At 39.6% G+C, this 14,597-nt stretch overlaps 1 protein-coding gene across 1 annotated transcript; it reads right to left on the reverse strand.

Annotated features, from left to right (window-relative positions):
* Positions 1-1,823: 1,823 nt before the first annotated feature.
* On the reverse strand, positions 1,824-2,827 carry LOC120232750 (olfactory receptor 13A1). Its single transcript, XM_039233647.1, has one exon. It carries the CDS (start codon positions 2,825-2,827, stop codon positions 1,841-1,843), a length of 987 nt encoding a protein of 328 aa, XP_039089578.1. The 3' UTR covers positions 1,824-1,840.
* Positions 2,828-14,597: the final 11,770 nt, after the last annotated feature.

The following is a 14,597-nucleotide window of genomic DNA, read 5'->3' on the forward strand; positions in this document are numbered from 1 at the left end:
GTGTAGCTGTACCCAAGGATCAATTCCTAAACTGAAGAAAAAGGAAGCTAATATAAAACACAAGAATACAACTACCTCATTGTCTGGAGCCAAAGGATAGGAATACGGCCTAAGTCTTCAGTTCATAAACCAGCCTCCACAGAGGGCGAGCTGGATGCACCACAGGCTCCTATCTTATCTCCCTCAGCCAGACCCCTTATCATATGGCTGTTGGTGTTGGCAGACTAATCTGGTGGAACACTTACATGAGATGTGCTTGAGTCAGGGAGGCCAAAAGGATAAGAGCTTGTGGTTGGGAAACATTTGAAGAAAGGATAGGCTTCCTTTAATTGATAGACATTATCAAAGACAAAAAGCAGAGAAATGGAAGTTCTAACATTTCCTCTCTGTGGCTCTTCAAAGAATCGATAATGTGAAGTCATAGTCAGAAAGTCATAGAAAATGCTTCCTGCTGGATGCCAGTGGAGTCATGAGTTTGTCTGCTCTAAATCACATGGATTAATTTTAAGAGATAACATATAGAGAAGCAAGACCAGCTTCTCTGTCTTGGCTAAGAAAGACAGATTGGTGGTGGTTCCGACAAAAGGAACCAAAAACAAAACAAAACAAAACAACTCAAGTATCAAGACTGTTGAAGGAAAAGAATGCATCTGTTCCTGGGAAGGCAAACTCTGGGCAAGACAGCACTCTGGCTGGTAGGGGTGCTCCCCCTGGATCTAGAGGCTACAGAGAGAAGGAGCAGCAGTTCATATAAGGCTCAGAGGTACAGAGCCTGAGACAGGGATCAAATGAACAGGAAAGAGAAGTGATCCAAAACCAAAAATGGACCTGTTTGTGTTTGAAAGAGCAGGAAAGAAAATTGGGGACTGATAGATGACAGGCTCCAGGGAGCTGGGAGAGAATCCATGACTAAGGGAAGTCCATCCATCATGAAGAACTCCTTCATTTGGCCTTTCCTGCACAGAGATGGTATCACTCATGAGCCTGAGGCTTCCTAAGATAAAGAGGATCCACTCTACATCAGAAACCACCAGAGGGGCTTCTCATTTGCCCATCCCTCTGCTGCTTCTCGCTAGGTCATTTTTAGAGAGTTGAATCCACTGCTTCTGCATCTTAACCCCCACCTACATTTTCCAGCTAGGCTCCACACACATCACCCTGAGGCAGGGGTGAGGGGCTGTGACATCCGAGTTTCCTTAGCTGCTCCTGTCCTCGGTAATCACTCACCAGCAGTATTATCTTAAACTTAGATAGCACTTGATATCATTGTCTTCAATTCTCTTGTTCAGTCTTGACAGCATCTCTAGATTTATTTATTTTCCCCATTACACTTAAAAGGAAACTACAGCTGAAGTGGACTGAGTGTTCTGAAAGAGTCTGAATTTAAATCCAGATCTCCTCAACCAGTATAGGGTTCCTTCCACACTACACATGTCTTCTCTGTACATCTGCACCACCCCCTGCAATGCAATGCTCTTATGCCTTTTCTTTTTACATTCATCATCATGTGCACTAGTGTATTCTTAGCCGAATTACCAATTTTCTAAGGATATAGATCAAATGAGTTTTGTTTTGTCTCATTGAGTAATGTGCTCTTAATCACTGAATACTCATTTAAGTATTTTTTATTTTTTTAAAAAATCCATTACAAAATGTAGAAAATATAAAAATTGCAAGAAACCAAGATGAATAACAATAATTGCTCTTCACAGCATGGTGAAAATCTAATAATCACACTGAGTCATTAATGGTAGTTTTCAAAGACTTATTCATTGGAGAGTCTCTGAGATGACTGTGGACTTCAATATGCAGTCTCCACAAAAGCTCCAGAAGACAGAAATTAATTTCTGGTGAAGGAGAAAAGCTTCCTGAGGGCTGCTTTGACCTCCTTGTTTCTCAGAGTATAGATGAGGGGGTTGAGAGTAGGGCTCAACATGGTGTACAGTACACCAGCCACCTTGCTCTTCTCTGCACTGTAGCTAGAGACAGGGCTTATGTAGGCATAGAAAACAGAGGTATAATACATACACACCACAAGGAGGTGGGAAGAGCAGGTAGAAAAGGCTTTTTTCTTTCCTTCTACAGTCCGCATCTTTAGAATGCTAGAGATGATAAAACCATATGACACGATGGTCATGAGGAAGTTCAATATGCCATAAAAGGCATCAGCCAGGACAATCATGATGCTGTTCACATAGGTGGAGCTACAGGAGAGAAGCAACAGAGGAGGGACCTCACAGAAAAAATGGGTAACGATATTGGGGCCACAGAAGTTCAACCGCAGCATCAGTCCAGTATGGATGGCTGTGTTGAAGGCACAGAGCACCCACACACCTGTGGCCAGCTTGCTGCAGAAAGCCTTGCTCATCATGGTGCTGTAATGCAGAGGGTGGCAGATGGCCGCATACCGGTCATAGGCCATGACTGTGAGGAGGAGCAGCTCAGAGGATGCAGCCCATGTGAGGAAATAGAGCTGGGCCATGCAGCCCCCATAAGAGATGGAGCTCTCCCCTGACATCAGACCCTCCAGTGCTTTGGGCATGATGGAAGAGGTGCAGATAATATCCATGGTAGCCAAGTTGAACAGAAAGAAGTACATGGGGGTATGGAGCCCAGAGTTGAAGCTGATGGCCAAAATGATGAGGAGATTACCTGTGAGAGCCACAGAGTAGAGGGAGAGGAAACAGCTGAATAAGAGCACACGGTATTCTGGGTGCTCTGAAAAGCCCTGCAAGATAAACTCTGTTACTAGAGTCTGGTTATTCATGGTCCTTGGGCCGAGAGGGATTTCCATGATCATCAGGCGAGTCTCTACCCACAGCTTCATGTGATTCCAGGGCTAGAGAGAGAAATGAGAGGTATCCTAAGGTAAGCTGCTACTGTGTTTCATTCATACCTGACATCATGGTATGTGCAATATTATACAGAGGTACTAGGACTTCTCAATGAAGACAAACATACCAATACGACATTAGGTAAAGTATGTGAACATGTAGCTCATAAAAAGTAAGTACAAATGACCAATTAATTCATAAAGCATCATTCAATCTCAAAGAAATGCAAGTAAATCAATAATCTATTCTTTATGAACCATGATTTGGCAAAGTTTGAACAGCATGGTTTTGACTAATGTTTTAGCATGGGTGCCAAGATTCAGGCCAAGATGTCAAGATTCTGGCTCAAAACTTTCACATCTAGGAATTTATCCTACAGAAATAATTAAGTCCATCTTCAAAGTGTCATCACAGCATTACTTATAATCCTGAAAATGTAACAGCAAGCTATACTCTTAAAGGTCAGTATGTTATGATATATTGATATAGCATAATGCTCTATATCTATCAAAATGATGCTCTAGAGGTGTTTTACTGATGTTTATCAAAAAGCATGAAGAAAGTTCAAAAGTAGTATGTACAATAGGATCTTATTTTGAGTTTAAGAAAAAAAATCATGTTTGTGTATATACCTGTAGAAAAAAACCAACTGATGAATGATAGACAACAGTGGAAACAGATTATATTGATTTAATTTCTTTGCCTTTGTTTCTCTGTATTTTCTAATTTTTCCATTTAAGAATCTTTCTAGGGGCACCTGGGTGGCTCAGATGGTTAAGCATCCAATGTCAGCTCAGGTCATGACCTTGGAGTTTGTGAGTTTGAGCCCCATGTCAGGCTCTGTGCTAACAGCTCTAAGCCCAGAGTCTGTTTTGGATTCTGTCTCTCTCTCTCTCTCTGTCCTTCCCCTGTTCATACTCTGTCTCTCTCAAAAATAAACATAAAAAAATTTTTTTAAACAATCTTTCTTACAGGCAGATCTGAGAGAATAGAGACCCTCAACTGTTACTCCTGGATCTACCACCTCTCCAGACAATGTTTTCCCTCGTGTCTCACTCTTCAAAGTCAAAGCTCCAGCCACACCCAGATCTCCCAGTCTGGCAAAAGCACCAGCCATGTCAGAATTTTGTGCAAATTTTGTGCAAATTTCTTGCAGCTCCCTCAGCCAGAAATGCACTCCTTCTCATGAACCAGGTCGATCATCATCCCCTCTTTTCCTAAAATTCCTTCCCTAGAGAAAAAGGACCACTCTCTCCTTTGTGGCCTCTCAGGATTCTGTACTGACTCCTATTCTAGAATTCATTAACACATCACCTCATAATTATGTACCCATCTCCCTTAAGATTGGGACATTTGCCTCATTCATTTCTGAGCACCTTTTTTTGCCTCCCAGCCCCATGTCTGGCATCGAACAAGTGGTCCCTAAAATACGTTTGTTGAAACAATAGCAAAGAACAGTCTGATACCAACAAAAACAGAGTGGTTTTTTATTCTCAACACAGTTTTCTATTCTCAAAACTAAATTCTTAAAGTTTAAGATGAAATCAGCTTGGTACCACATTTGCTTTTTTTCCTTCTTTTCAACTCTTCATTCATCAAAAGATTTAATTTTTTAAAAGGCGCTCATTTTCAATTAAGAATTCTGCTTTTTGTCAAACTTCAATAAATGTATTTACCACTGAAGCATTAAAAGGTTTATACAAAATGAGTAAATACCTATCATCAAATCATATCACCATTTTGTAAGGTGAAGACTGTTCTTTGCATAGAATGGCATAAAATTCCTCTGATTTAGAGCAATAGGCTGTGCTAGTGTAAAGTCTGCATAAAGCTAATGCAAATGATGGTCCATCTGTATCTTCCCAGCAGCAAAGTGTCAGGTCACTCAATTGCTTTGCTGAAGTTAATAAATGCAATATGCTTTATATGCAAAAATAGTGACTATTACTTTTGTACAGTCAGAGGTGGGGGTCTGGAAATTTTATTTGTTCCTCTGGAATTTTACTGGCTCCTCAACACAGTCTGTTGAGTGACTCCTGTTTAACCCCAGGGACCATTGTGAGACTGAAAAGCAGAGGCAGTCTGAAAAGGAACAGAGTTGGATTTGCCCCTTGGATGTCTCCATGTAAGGTTTTTGTACTTCCGATGAATGTCCTCCCTAGGATTCTAACAGCCTCATACCCCCAGTCATCATTCACATTTCACTCCATCAGACGGATTACAAGCCAGAGACTCATAATGCTGTGACCACACCCGGAAGGAGAAAGACACCTCTGTCACCAAACATTGAGCAGTAGTGTGTGGGTCTATCACATATCATTACCAGAGTATCAAAAGAACCTATTATGAATGAAACCCTATACCTAGTCTTTCTCTTAACTCAACTCCAGAGTGAGGATAGAAAAATAAATAAATAACTACAACATAAATGGAAGTTTTGAACAGGTTCTCAGCACAAGGAAATGTCAACAAACTGATTCACACTCAGGGAAAAAACTGTCCCTCAGATAATTGCCCTCTCAGTGTAATTTCCAGGGCAGTTGGACAGTCCCTCATCCAACTGATCAAGAGGAAGATCAAAGAAGAAGGGAGCTGAGACTCTTTCTGTGAGAAAATCTCTGAAATCTCTGTTGGACCTCAGCCAGTCACTTCCTCTTCTAAAAATAACAAAGACCTTTCTCTCCTGAGGTTCATAGAGCATTAGCTTTAATCCTCATCAAGCAGCACAAAATTATTATCAAAGATGTGAGGGAAAAGAAAAAGATCTCAGGTACCAATTGCCAAGTTTAAACACATACAACATGAGACTACATGACTCTCCACATGTGAGATGACATGACATTAAAACAGTGATTATTTTCCATACTTACCAGAACTTCTAGCACTCAAGTTTCAAAGAAAATAAAAATGCATCTTGTAAATTTGATCACTTTAAAGAAACAGCACAAAGTGTCCTCAAATCCCTGAAATTAAAAAGTCTGGTTAATTAGTTTTTCATACAAATAAGTTAAATCTCACATGAAAGACAATTTACTTTTAATGAAATTTCATCTTAGTTCTAATTTATTGTTCATAATTTCACAAGTGGAGAATTAGTGCTATCACAAGGCATTCAATTGATTATGGAGAAGTTGACTACTTCTATTATCTTTATCTCTAAAGAAGTTTGAGAATTTTCAGACACAATACAACTAATCCAAAGTCCATCTATTACATACAAAGGTAAATATTCCTATTGTAAACATAACTCAAAAGTAGAAAACTAAAAATCAGAAAATGCCGAAATTTTATCTTTTCAGGTTTAAATCTGAAAGATACTTTAAAGACAACCTAGTCCAACCTATTTTATTGTAAAGTCAGGAAGACATCTAAGTGACTTGTCCTAGTCACACAGAATATTAGTGACAAAGCTAATATCTAGTCCCAAGACTTTGGAATTCAAGCCTAGAATTCTTTGCTATGTAATTTGTTAGTTGACCCACTAAATCCAATGTCAAATATCAAATGTCAAAAAATGTCAAGAAAAAGAAAAATCAACCAAGAATCTAAATTATTATTATTTTGATTGAGGTGTGAATACAAACCCTAAACTCTCAGCCAGTTTTTATATCCTATTTGCACTATTATTTACTGATCAAATAGTAATAATACAAAGTGAGAAATCTATAAATGATACTAATTGGAGGTCTGCTAAACAAAAAATATCAGGTCTTATATAGTTCATGATAAAAATTAAGCAGACTTAGAGTTACGAGCAGAATTTTTCTCATTATTTTATATCACCCATTAGAATGAGCCATCTTCAGAATACTCCTTATTACCTTGAAAAAAATCTTCAGCTTTGTGGAGCTAATAGATTTTATGTATAGCCATCCTTTCTCCATGAATCATGATTGAGGTAGGAAATGTGGTGACACTGAAGAAGTAATCTAGGACAAGATCAGTACAGATGAAGGCTTTCTGCCCCTATTTAAGCTAATCTTGCCAAGAATTTGCGACTCATCTTCAGCAGAATTTGTCACTGCCTGTGGGAGACACTTGGGACACCTGTTCGCAGCTATTACTCTAAGTGGACCCTGAAGGAGCAATTAAGTACCACTTTGCTAGGTACCTGGCTGTCACTGGTGTTCATACAAAGGCCAGTTCAGACTTCTGATCCAAATATATGTAAAAGGGTGTAAGCTTCAGCAAAGAGCAGGACCAAACCTCTCTTCCAGTTCACATAATCTGGGGCAGTGCAGACCCAAGTTCTGGTGCTCAGACAAATGTGCTCAGAAATAGAGACTGGGAAGGGGGTGTCTAGAAGGCAGTTAGAATTTCTAGACTGCCTTTCATGGAAGTTTAAAGCTATGAAGCCAATGTCCCTGTGTTTCCTAGCATAAACCACCCCTACCAACAGAGCTGGTCCCCTCACTATCTTTCACTCATACCTTAGCTCCTTTACCAAGCTATCTTTCCTTCTCCTAACCCCATATTTTCTCTCCCTAACCAAATCCTACCCAGATCTATCTCCATAACCTCTACCAAGACTTCCCTGACTTCCTGGAGGGAAATGATCACTCTCTGATAAATCCCAGTCACATCCAAAGGCACTTTTGTGAGCTTTGGAGTCTTTACAGACCCAACGTCAAATCCCAAGCCTGAAACTTTCTGGTTATGTGACTTGGGGCAAGTCTCTTAACCTCACCAGGACTTAATTATAAAAACCACAAGACTTACCTCATTATTGTAGTAACTAATACATGAAAAGGGCTTGGCAACATTTTACCTCCTCTTCCCCCAATCTGGTACCTGTTTACATATATATATATATATATATGTTCTTCTATATGAGCAGAGAATAGGCTAGATATGTCTATTACTTTCCTCTTTATGAAAATGTCCTGAATATAGCTGACATTCAATGTTTAATTATTGATTAAGTGACTGATTAGCTTGGCTGTAGAGTTAAGTGGGTTTGCTATTAAAAGACACTTCAATCAAATGGACAAATTCCTAAACACACACTCACTACCAAAATTCACACGGGAAGAAATAGAAAACCTGAACAGACCCATAACGAGTGAAGAAATTGAATCAGTGATCAAAAATCTCCCAACAAATAAGAGCCCTGGACCTGATGGCTTCCCTGGGAAATTCTACCAGACATTTAAAACAGAATTAAGCCCAATTCTTCTCAAGCTATTCCAAAAAATAGAAATCGAAGGAAAACTCCCGGACTCATTTTATGAAGCCAGCATCACTCTGATTCCCAAGCCAGACAGAGATCCAGCAAAAAAAGAGAACTACAGGCCAATATCCTTGATGAATACGGATACAAAAATTCTCAACAAGATCCTTGCAAATCAAATCCAGCAGCATATCAAAAGAATCATCCACCAAGATCAAGTGGGATTCATTCCTGGGTTACAGGGCTGGTTCAACATTTGCAAATCAATCAATGTGATACATCATATCAATAAAAGAAAAGATGAAAACCATATGATCCTGTCAATAGATGCAGAAAAAGCATTTGACAAAATACAGCATCCCTTCTTAATAAAGACTCTAGAGAAAGTTGGGATAGAAGGAACCTACTTAAACATCATCAAAGCCATCTATGAGAAGCCTTCAGCTAACATCATCCTCAACGGGGAAAAACTGAGAGCTTTCCCCCTGAGATCAGGAACACGACAGGGATGTCCACTCTCACCACTGTTGTTTAACATAGTGCTGGAAGTCCTAGCATCAGCCATCAGGCAACAAAAGGAAATAAAAGGCATCAGAATTGGCAAAGAGGAAGTCAAACTTTCCCTCTTCGCAGATGACATGATACTCTACATCGAAAACCCGACAGACTCCACCAGAAGCCTACTAGAACTGATCCAAGAATTCAGCCAAGTTGCAGGGTACAAAATCAACGTAAAGAAATCGGTTGCATTTTTATACACCAACGATGAAGCAACAGAAAGAGAAATCAAGAAACTGATCCCATTCACAATTGCACAAAAAACCATAAAATACCTCGGAATAAACCTAACCAAGGATACAAGAGATCTGTATGATGAAAACTATAGAAAACTTATGAAGGAAATTGAAGAAGACACAAAGAAATGGAAAAGCATTCCATGCTCATGGATAGGAAGAATAAATATAGTTAAGATGTCATTACTACCTAAAGCACTCTACACATTCAATGCAATTCCAATCAAAATTGCACCAGCATACTTCTCAAAACTAGAACAAACTATCCAAAAATTTGTATGGAACCACAAAAGACTTCAAATAGTCAAAGTAATACTGAAAAATAAAACCAAAACGGGAGGTATCACCATCCCAGACTTCAGCCTCTACTACAAAGCTGTCATCATCAAGACAGTATGGTATCGGCACAAAAACAGACACATAGACCAATGGAACAGAATTGAGAACTCAGAAGCAGACCCAAAAGTATACAGCCAACTGATCTTTGACAAAGCAGGAAAGAATATCCAATGGAAAAAAGACAGCCTTTTTAACAGATGGTGTTGGGAGAATTGGACAGCAACATGCAGAAGAATGAAACTAGATCATTTTCTCACACCATGCACAAAAATAAACTCAAAATGGATAAAGGACCTGAACGTGAGACAGGAAACTATCAACACCCTAGAGGAGAAAGCAGGAAACAACCTCCTTGACCTCCACAGCAGCAACTTCTTACTTGACACATCCCCAAAAGCAAGGGAATCAAGAGCAAAAATAAATGATTGGGACCTCGTCAAGATTAAAAGCTTCTGCATAGCAAAGGAAACAACCCAGAAAACTAATAGGCAACCAACGGAATGGGAAAAGATAGTTGCAAAAGACATATCAGATAAAGGGTTAATATCCAGAATCTATAAGGAACTCACCAAACTACACGCCCGAAAAACAAACAACCCAGTGAAGAAATGGGCAGAAGATATGAACAGACACTTCTCCAAAGAGGACATCCAGATGGCCAACAGACACATGAAACGATGCTCAGCATCCCTCCTCATCAGGGAAATACAAATCAAAACCACACTGAGATACCACCTCACGCCAGTCAGAGTGGCTAAAATGAGCAAATCAGAGAACTCTAGATGCTGGCGAGGATGTGGAGAAACGGGCACCCTCCTACACTGTTGGTGGGAATGTAAACTGGTACAGCCCCTCTGGAAAACAGTGTGGAGGTTCCTCAGGAAACTAACAATAGAACTCCCCTCTGACCCAGCAATAGCACTGCTAGGAATTTACCCAAGGGATACAGAAATGCTGAGGCACAGGAGCACATGTACCCCAATGTTCATAGCAGCACTCTCCACAATAGCTAAAACATGGAAAGAGCCTAAGTGTCCATCAACAGATGAATGGATCAAGAAGATGTGGTTTATATATACAATGGAATACTCCATGGCAATGAGAAACAATGAAATCTGGCCATGTGTAGCAACGTGGATGGACCTTGAGGGTGTTATGCTGAGCGAAATAAGTCAGGCAGAGAAGGACAAATATCATATGTTTGCACGTATAGGAGGATTAGGAGGAACTTGACGGAGGAACAAGGGGGAGAAGAAGGGCGGAAATGGTGGGGGAAAGGGAGAGAGGCAAACCATGAGAGACTCTTGAATGGTGACAAAAACTGAGGACTGATGGATGAGGGGGGGGGGATGGGCATGGAGGAGGGCACTTTGGGGATGAGCACTGAGTGTTATGTGGAAACTAATTTGACAATAAACTATTTGTAAAAAAAAAAAAAGAAAGTAAGCATGAATCAGGGCATGAAATGAAAAAAAAATAAAATAAAATAAAAGACACTTCAATCACTTCTAATTTTACTAAGCAGTGTGATGTACTTGGAACAAGCACTAAAGTAAATAGTTCCCAAATGGCTTTGAGGCCTGACTCTTACTTAAGTAGCTGTGTAAATTAGTGTAAGTCTCATCATCTCTCTGAATCCAAGTTTTTAATCTATAGAATGTGAGTAATATCTACCTTCAGGATTTTTCTTTAAACTAAATAAGATGATATAGAGGATTCCATTTTAGAAACCATGTTAGATGTTATTATGGATGGGTCATCAACAGAAACAATTACCTGGAAAGACTGTGCACTGGCACCAATACACCCACACAGGTTATCTTTTTTCCAACAAAATAAAAGATATATAAACAAAAAATTTCCTTCCTGTGATGTTAATGATATGTCACCATTCATGAATAAATGTGTATTAGTTAAGTTAAAGACTATACTGTTATAATGAAGAAATCCAAATATATGGTGGCTTAATATTTTCTCTTTCACTAAATACTCTGAAGTGTGTATGAATAGTAGGGTAGTTCCCAGGATGATGGGGTAGCCTTCTCCTATCTCATTAAGGGATCCAGGTTCCTCCCAAGTCAGTGAATCTTGATCTCCAAGGCCATTATTCTCTTCACCATCATGAAAGTTTCCACAACCTGCACATTTCTGCTTGTACAAAGGAAAATGACAGAAGTCCTAGAAAACCAATTTATTTCAGGCAAGTGAAGCATATTTGCACACATAACTTCTGCTCACATTCTATGAGCAAAAATTTATTTACATTGCTCATTTAGTGGTAAGAGAAGCTGGGAAATGTAATCAAGTTGGTAAGTCATACAGGAAAAAGGGAAAGCTAATTTTTGGAAAAAAATAATTTCCATACATACACAAAAAGAAACTAAGGATTAGAGAATTTACAAAGAAGACTGGCTGTAAGAGTGAATTTTATGTTACTCCTTAAAATAGAGATTCAAAAAAGGAAAGGAGAATGATCATACAATTGTATGGGAAGGTGAAAGGTAAAGAGAAGGTAAAAGAACACAGAGGCAAAAGACCTACACTGAAAGTTAAATAGGAAAGTTAAGAAAATGAATTTAAGAGTTTTAACATTCTTATGCAGTACCAAGAATCCCAGCCTGTTGAAGGGGCTCTGAAAAATTATGTGCAGTCCCCAATAGCTGTCATCTGATAGACAAGAGTGCCAAGCAGAGCCGTGGAATGACTGCCTGAAAGATAGTAGGAGCTGTATTGGGAGACTTAGCACATAGGGGAGGCCTACCAGCAAAGGAGGTGCTTGGAAATGTATGCAAACTTAGGGATCTACAGGATGCTATGGGGAGTCCTGTCTAGGCAATACCATGCCCCCCTCTTTCTGGACCCTGTGCCTTAAACTCAGGTGGAACTAGCTGTTTAAATAATCCAATTATTAATTTCTGATTGATTACCCAGTTGTAGCCGAGAGCATGCTTCATACTCTTCAAGTCCTTTTTCTACTTTTCCCTCACAATTACTGGCCTTGCCTCATACCTTCCTGAAAAGGTAAAAACCATCCTACCAGAGTTCTTCAGTCTCACTCCTTCCCATCTCAATCTTTCTACATCTTTATCCTCAGTCTTTTTTTAATCCTCTCCTCTAAACCAGCATAAAAATGAAAAAAAGGTTAATTTATGCCCACAGTGAACTACTGAAACATTATTATTTTAAGATATCCCCAGAATCTTAAAATAATTCCCATGCCAGGCATAATTTGCATACCAGACATGCAAAGACACCCATATTTTGAGGTGAGAAAAATGAATCAAAACCAACTCAAAAATTACAAAAGTAATAAAATTAATAGACAGGAACTTCAAAACAGTTGTAATAACTATATTCCAAATATTCAAGAAGCTACAGAAAACATAATAAATGGAAACATAAAAATATAAGAAGATTAAAATAGAATTTGAGATGTAAACTATAATTTCTTAAATTAATAATATGCTAAATGGGATTAATAATAGTACATTAGACATTGAGGGAAAAAAAGATTGGTAAATTTTAAAAACTACCAACAGAACCTACCCAAATTAGGGGCCACCTGGGTGGCTCAGTCAGTTAGGTGTCCAACTTCAGCTCAGGCCATGATCTCTCAGTTCATAGGTTTGAGCCCCATGTTGGGCTCTATGCTGACAGCTCAGAGCCTGGAGCCTGCTTTGGATTCTGTGTCTCCCTCTCTCTCTGTCCCTCCCCAGTGCTCTCTCTCTCAAAAATAAATGTTAAAAAAATTAAAAGAAAGAACCAACCCAAATTAAACACATATGAAAATATAAAACATAAGAATAGTGCATTAGTGAGCCATAAATCCACTTCAAATAGCCTAATATATATGTGACTAAACCCCATAGGTAGATAAGGAGTGGGGTAGAACATAAGTATTTGAATAAAGGCTAATTTTTTTCCAAATTTAATAAAAAATATAAACCCACAGATGTAATAAATTCAACAAATCCCAAGCACAATAAACAGTGAAAAAATCATATTAAGACACATATTTAAAACCAGTAATGTAACACCCAGTGCTCATCCCAACAAACCAACTTGACAATAAACTATTTAAGAAAAATAAATTAAATAAAGAAACATCAAAATAGAAAAAATAAATAAATAAGTAAAACCAGTAATAGATGGGCACCTGGGTGGCTCAGCAGGTTAAGTGTCCAAGTTTGTCTCAAGTCATGATCTCACAGTTCACAAGTTTGAGTCCCATGTCAGGCTCTGCACTGACAGTGTGGAGCCTGCTTTAGATTCTATGTCTCCTTCTCTCTCTCTCTGCCTCTTCCTCTCTCTCTTTCTCTCAATAGATAAATAAATAAGAAAAAATAATAACAGAGGGGAAATCTCTAAAAACAATGAGAGTAAAAAATAAATAAATAAATAAATATATTAAGTACAAATAGAAAAGATAAGAAAAGGGGAGGAATTAAGATGGACTGGAATTTCCCTCCTCCCTCAAACACAGCTGTATTGAGGTCAGAATACTTGGAGTACACAGCCACCAATACTGAGTGACAGAAAAATCTTCATGGGTGGAAAGAGACAGCTTGATGGTACAGAGGCATGTGTATGTGAATTGGGAAAGATTAAACAGGCCGTGTATGCACGGTGGGGGCTGGGGGGGGTTCCTTTTGTCTTCTCAAAGGAAGAGAAAGAAAGGCTATGGAAGTGTGGTATTGTATTCGGACAAAAGAAAAACCTCTCCAGACCATGGACTGGAGAACAAAAAATACAGAAAGAGCCAGTTTCTACTTTGCAAACAGCCTTAGGAGCCAAGAATTTTCAGGGGTGCTTGACTTTCTCTAGACTGGAGCCACTGTCATGGGCACATGCCTGGGAGCAGGGAAGGGAGCTGGCCCAGGGTACTGTAGCCATAGGAGAAAACAGTGCCCTCCCTTGAGTACTGTGGGAAGAGGGTATATTGCCCTGCCAAGAACAAAAGACCCTGCAGATACCAGCTAGAGGCCCTTTGTTGGCTGGGCATAGTGGCACTATCCCAGAACCAGGTCTGCACAGAGTGGGATCATTTAAGACACGGAGTTTTGAATCCCAGCCAGGCACCTAGGAGATGCAGGAGACTGTGGAACAGGCGAGCTGCCCATTTGCACTATTCTGTGAGGGCTGCCTGAATGGCTTGAGACACCTTATCTAGGGAGGAGAGATGGGTGTCACCATTTTTCTCCCCATCAACAACATGGTGGGGTGCCAGGGAACAGGACAGGGGCCCCCAGTGGAGGCAGACCGCTTACACCAAAGCCCACCCCTCGGTGCCCAGTAACTGCTTATATAGCAGAGCGGGACTGATGCGGACTGAACCAGATGGCCTCTTCTCCAGACCAGCACCGCTGCTGGCTCCAGGCAACAACAGACAGCTGTCCTGCGGTTTTGCATGTTAGTCTGTTTTTTTCTTCTCTTTCCCTCTTTGCTTTTCTTTTCTTTCCT

Source organism: Hyaena hyaena, unplaced genomic scaffold, assembly GCF_003009895.1.
Source record: "Hyaena hyaena isolate Hyena2069 unplaced genomic scaffold, ASM300989v1 scaffold_78, whole genome shotgun sequence".
NCBI classification, from domain to species: Eukaryota; Metazoa; Chordata; class Mammalia; order Carnivora; family Hyaenidae; genus Hyaena; species Hyaena hyaena.